Source organism: the organism of the source record quoted next, unplaced genomic scaffold, assembly GCF_019419815.1.
Source record: "Pyrus x bretschneideri cultivar Hongxiangsu unplaced genomic scaffold, Pyrus_bretschneideri_v1 Contig55, whole genome shotgun sequence".
Taxonomy (NCBI): Eukaryota; Viridiplantae; Streptophyta; class Magnoliopsida; order Rosales; family Rosaceae; genus Pyrus; species Pyrus x bretschneideri.
The window spans coordinates 1283443-1289593 of record NW_025999793.1 but is presented as its reverse complement, the minus strand read 5'-3'; the positions used below and the strand labels follow the sequence as shown (position 1 = coordinate 1289593).

Below are 6151 nucleotides of genomic sequence, written 5' to 3'. Positions count from 1 at the left end.
AAGTCAAGCAAAACATAAGTTCGAGCTCAACCAAAATCGAGCTAATTAAGCTAACCTACCAAAATCTAGATTTCAATTTTCAATTTACAAACAAGCCAATTAGAGTTGTGTTTTGGGCTTGAAAAATCATTCGACCAAGGTTCTCAAACTTGACTTAGATGATATTGTTTGCGGACAATTGAACTTAAGATGTTGTTTCTTCCATGAACTTTGTTTTCTAAACAAGTTGTAATCACAACGATGATCCTCTAGGGATCTTAATGGACATGTAGTTATACTACATGTATTTTGTAACATATTTAGGAAAATGTGAAAACAAAATACAATACCTCAGTTCAGTTATTGCATCCGCTATGTTTCTTCCACAAACATGAATTATATGAGGACAAAGTTTAATGTCTAATTTCCCTCTCCTCCAATATTGCTGGTATAAAATAGCAAACACCATATAAACCATTTTGACAAAATAAAAAAACAGCTTGGAAAACCAGCAGCCACGACCCCAGCCAACTCCTCCCCTCACACTGCCAGCCTCCCCACTTTACCTCTCTTCCTCCACCTTTTTTCTTACTCCTCAAAATCAGACTCAACCAAAACTGATTTGGAGGTGGGTTTTCTCTATTTCACGGTATCAGCTAGTTGATTTACGAATTCAATGCTTTAGATTGGTTTTATTTTCAATTACAACACGTATTGTTACTGTGACATTCTAAACTAATAAGGCACCAAAAAGTGCATAATCTAGACGCTGCCTTGACGTGCCAGGTGTCGGTTAGTACTTGTCGAAATTAACTTGCACTGGATGCTCTGCTGATCAAAAGATATAAACTGATGATGATGTTCCCTTAATTTTGTCTTTCTTCATGTGTCTGAACGCGTTGAACTTTTTATGGAGCGGAAGGTAAAGGTGAGCTGGGGTTTTTTGTTCTTTTCCATCATCTCTTTGATGATTTTCTAGGAAATACCGTATACGATACTCCGAAGCACCATACTAATTTCAATAACTTAATAAATCTCTTTCATTTAAAGTATGCGTTCTCTTTCTTTGATATATTATCAAACACTCAGCTTCTTTCTCTTCTTTTGTACTTACAAGTTACAAGTCCATTGTTAGTGCCTCCAGAGAAACACAGAAACAGATGGAGTGTATCATGACTATCTTGAAAATGTGCTGCAGCTGGTTAACATTTTCTTCTCCGTCATCTGCTGCAGCTGCTGCTGCTGGTGATGACGATGATGATGGTACTGAATCTAGTATCCCCCCTCGTCCGGAAATGTATGATGTATTTATCAGTTTTAGAGGTGAGGACACCCGCCGTGGCATCACCAGCCATCTTCAGCAGGCCTTGGAGCAGAAGAAAATTGAAACCTACATAGATTACAGACTTCAGAGAGGAGAAGAAATCGGACCTGCCCTTCTAGAGGCAATCGAGAAATCCACGCTTTCGGTGGTCATTTTCTCACAAAACTATGCTTCATCCACATGGTGTTTGGATGAACTTGTGCATATACTCAAATGCAAGAAAAAATATGGCCAGAAGGTTATACCCGTATTCTACGACATCGATCCATCTGATCTACGAAAACAACACGGGAGTTATGCAGATGCATTTGCTCAACATGAAAAGCGATTCAAGGACAGACTCGACAAGGTGCACAAGTGGAGGGATGCTTTGAGGACGGCAGCCAATCTATCTGGCTTTGAGTCCCAAAAATATGGGTAATAACTCATCCCTTAACTTGTCTAAAGTTATAAATTTTCTTTAAACTATTGACTCTTTGATTTGTACTCTATTCTAAAACTTGGGGACGTATACAGTACAATTGAGAGAGAGAGAGGGGGGGGGGGGGGTGTGGAGGGGGTGTGATTTAGTTTTAATTACGAAACTGCTTCTTTTTTTTTTTCTTTTTTTTATGTGGGTTTGGGAGGGGTGGCCCTATTCCTTGGCCATGCTTGTAATTAGTTGTGACCATTTAAGTATCTGGAACTTTAGTTTTAATTACGAAACTGCTTTTTTTTTTTTCTTTTTTTTTTTTTTTTTTTTTTTTTTTTGTGGGTTTGGGAGGGGTGGCCCTATTCCTTGGCCATGCTTGTAATTAGTTGTGACCATTTAAGTATCTGGAACTTTAGATTATTCTCTGCAACTTTTGAACAACTTTCTGCAACCTTCTGGATTTATGCACCTTTTGTTCAAGGTTTCTGCAACCTTCGGGATTTATGCACCTTTAAACCAGAAAGAATCAAAGCATGAATTAAGAAGCAAATAGAAAGAAGGGGTCAAACCTTCCGGATTTCTGCAAGAAACAAGGTAGTTGATAAAAAAGGCAGTGGAGATTAGAAATCCGGTACGTGGGGATTAGAAATCCGGTGGAACACGATTTTTGCAACCCTTCGGATTTCTGCACCGTTGAACTCCTTTATATGATATTTTTGCTAGTTTAATATATTGACTTTCAGAGCTTTGTGCTTTCTAATTATTTATGAATTAGTGTTCAAAGATTTATTACTTAAAGGGGTTTCATTTTTCCAATTTTTTTTTTTAAATTCATGCTTCGATTCTGGTTTAAAGGTTGCACACATTCAAAGGTGTAGTTAAAGATTGCAGACCTCCGAAGGTAGTTTAAAGGTTACATACAATACTGAAAACAAAAAAGTGATAAGAGATTAATTTCTCAACTTGATGCCAATTTACGAAAAATAATGTGGAAATTCTGAAAACTCTCTATCTATATTCAAATTTGCAATATTATAGGTTTTTGTTTTGGTTATTGTGAGAATCCATAAAATGGAGGGGTATATTAGTACTTTCATATCAAGTTTTGGTTTATATTTATCATAAAATTAAAAATTGTGGCTATAATTCTATATGGGCAAAACTTGGTTGTTTTTCCAAATTTTCCCCATTAGTGAGGCAAGTTCATTTTCATCAAATAGATAGTGGGTTGAATGCTATAATGTGTAAGCACACTTAGTTGTAAAGTTGTTGAAGACAAGTATTTATATTTTAATATTTACTTTAACATTTGGAGGAGAGAATGAACAAGATTTCTTTTTCTTGCACAAATATATGGTATTAAATTTTTTAATATATTTCTGTATTTGCGTGACAAATTTCTCGACCTGTCTCAACGCACGAGCACAAATACTTGTTTTAAGACTAACTATTGTTTTTTCCTACATAATCATATATATATATATATATATATATATATATATATGTATGTATGCCAGGACGGATGCTGATTTGGTTAAGAAAGTTGTAGAGGATATTTCGACCAAATTCTATCATGAATCATCATGCAATTTAGAAGGCCTGGTTGGAATTGAAAGCCGCATCGAGAAAATTGAATCGCTATTGAGCATCCATTCACAGGATGCTTGCATCACTATAGGTATTTGGGGCATGGGTGGTATTGGCAAAACCACCCTTGCTAGAACTGTATTTGACAAATTCTCTTCTAAATTTGAAGCTTCTTGTTTTTTTGGAAATGTTAGGGAGAACTCAGAACAAACAAATGGACTAGATCACTTGGAAAAGACACTTCTTAAAGAGATATTAAAGGAAGAAGGTCCATCCATAGGATCAACTTTTGTTCGAAATAGGCTCAGCCGTATAAAGGTCCTCATTGTTCTTGATGATGTGAGTGATTCAATGCAAATGGAACATTTAGCTGGCGAGCGTCTTCGGTATGGCACTGGAAGTAGAATCATTATCACAAGTAGAGATAGGGCCACACTGAGGCAAACTGTTGAAGAGGATAAGATCTACGAGGTTAAGGGATTAAAAGAGGATGATGCTCTTCAGCTTTTCTATTCGCGTGCTTGCAAGAATAACAATACTCTTAGAACGGATTATATGCAGATGGCAAAAAAGGCAGTGGATTGTGCCGGGGGCAATCCTTTAGCTCTTAAGCTTCTGAGGTCCTCACTCTTAAATTGCAAGGGAAAAGAAGACTGGGAAGATGAATTGGACAAATTGAAAGCATTTCCCAACGAAAAGCTCCATAGAGTGTTGAGACTAAGTTATGATAGATTGGGAAGAAATGAAAAGGAGATATTTTTGGATATAGCATGTTTTCATAAAGGGAAGAAAGTGGATGAGGTAGAAAAAATGTTAGCTATCCGTGGACGGTTTGCGACAATCGGAATTAGAGTTCTCGTTGATATGTCTCTCATATCAGTTTGTCAAGGTTATGTTTATGAAACCATAGAGATGCACGATTTGATACAAGAAATGGGAAGGGCAATAGTTCAAGAACAATGTATTGAAGATCCTAGTAAACGGAAAAGGTTGTTCACTGATGAAGATGTCAATTGTGTACTAGAGAGTAACACAGTAAGAACCAATTGCTTTCAATTTTTTTATTTTCTTTTTTTAAAAAAAAATAAATAGCAAACTTTAGATGATAATGCACCAAAGTAAAACTCAATAAAGAAGTCAAATTCTTAAAAAATTAATTTGATTGAATTTTTATTGTGTTAAGTCTTTGAAATTTGAACAAATGTTTGTTTTTTTAGGCAAGTAAAGGCGGATACAATTATCGTTGGATATTTTACTAGACACTTGTACAGCATTGCCACCGCAAATACTCTAGAACTTTGTAGAATTCTTTTTCCAAATGTGCATTACATTTTAACTTGTTAAAAACATATACATTCATATCTAAACTTTGCTCTTATTGTCAGGAAACTCCAATTGTTGAAGCCATACGGGTTAATTGGCTTAAGATTAAAGAGCAGCGATCGAAACGTGTAGACTTCAAAAAGATGTGTAACCTAATAATGCTAATTGTGGAGGAGTTTGGTAATTACTGGGATTTCACCATTTCTCTAGACCTTCCCGATTCTATTCGTTATCTTTACTGGCCTTATTATTCAATGGAACCTTTGCCTTCAAATTTTTCTCCCGAAAATCTAGTTGAGCTTCATATGCCATTTAGCAAAGTTAAGAAGCTCTGGAAAGAAGACCGGGTAAATTATATGCCTATTTTAATTCTTGTATCAAATGATGTGTAGAAATTTTATAAATTCTTATATTGCTATTTAATGTGTTGCAGATACTTGTGAACTTAGAAGTGATCGATCTGGCATGCTCTGAAAATCTTACTCAAGTTCCAAATCTCTCTAGGAGTCTAAAAATTGTGAACATAAATCTCCGTGGCTGTACAAGGGTGGTTGAAATACCTTGGTATATTCAACATCTTGACAAGCTTACTCATCTTGATCTTAGAGGCTGCACCAGTGTCAAGTGTCTTCCAGAGATGCCAGGAAATATTCAATACTTAGATTTATCTTACAGTGGTATAAAGGAGTTGCCCGAATCAGTTTGGTCTAACGAAAATATTTCTTACTTGAATATTAGCTATTGCAAAGACCTTGAGAAACTTCCAAGCAACAAGTGTAAGGTGAAACTCTCTAATTGGTTTAGTCTATGGGGCTGCACATCTCTTCGCCAGTTTTCTGAGCTTCCCAGGGACATGAGATACTCAATGACGCAATTGAGTATAAAATGATATCTGAACTTGTATAAATTTCTCCAAATCAATTGTGTCACTGCGTAGATTTAGAATGGTGTATGCTGCTCATGAATGGATTGGATTACATCATAGTGTGGTTCGAATTGCATCAAGTGTACTTGGTTTGAACCTTATAAGCTATTTGTAATAGACGGTTAGGATTAAAACATCTAAACGAAGGAGAGTGTCATTTGTCCTAAGTTTGTTATATTGTTTAAGTGACACCGTGAGCTGCACATGAGCTTGCTCACACAAGCAAAGCGTGCGAGCTCTAACGGTATTATTTTGTCATTTTCTTCCATCATACTATGTGTGATTGCTTCCCTTGCAACCGGATCTAAGACTGAGAAGGAATGAAATAGAGAGAGCAACGTACTCTCCTTTACAGAAAACCACCATTGTTCATTTCGTGTTCTTCAATATTTTCTAGAAAATCCATTTACAAAACCATATAATCAATGAAAAACAACACATGAAGCTAGTGGAAGTTATGAGCCTGAAGAATCAATTGATGAGTCTGAAACAAGTTCGAGTGATCAAAGCAGTGGACGTGATCAGTATGAAGCCTATGGACGTGATGAGTCTGTAGAAATTATTGAAATGTAATATTGAGATGGGCAATAATGGACCAAAT

The 6151-nt window shown here is 36.1% G+C and overlaps 1 protein-coding gene across 4 annotated transcripts; it reads left to right on the top strand.

Annotated features, from left to right (window-relative positions):
• The first annotated feature begins 514 nt into the window (after positions 1-514).
• Positions 515-5808, top strand: LOC103928115 (disease resistance protein RUN1). Of its 4 annotated transcripts, none has more exons than XM_048570846.1 (5): positions 515-607; positions 1213-1720; positions 3233-4337; positions 4688-4972; positions 5059-5808. In XM_048570846.1, exons 2-5 carry the CDS (start codon positions 1275-1277, stop codon positions 5512-5514), a joined length of 2292 nt encoding a protein of 763 aa, XP_048426803.1. In that variant the 5' UTR covers positions 515-607; positions 1213-1274; the 3' UTR covers positions 5515-5808. The 4 variants fall into 4 exon arrangements, with proteins under 4 accessions (XP_048426803.1, XP_048426801.1, XP_048426802.1 ...); XM_048570844.1 differs by lacking the exon at positions 515-607 and adding an exon at positions 751-907; XM_048570845.1 differs by lacking the exon at positions 515-607 and adding an exon at positions 762-901.
• The last annotated feature ends 343 nt before the right edge of the window (positions 5809-6151 follow it).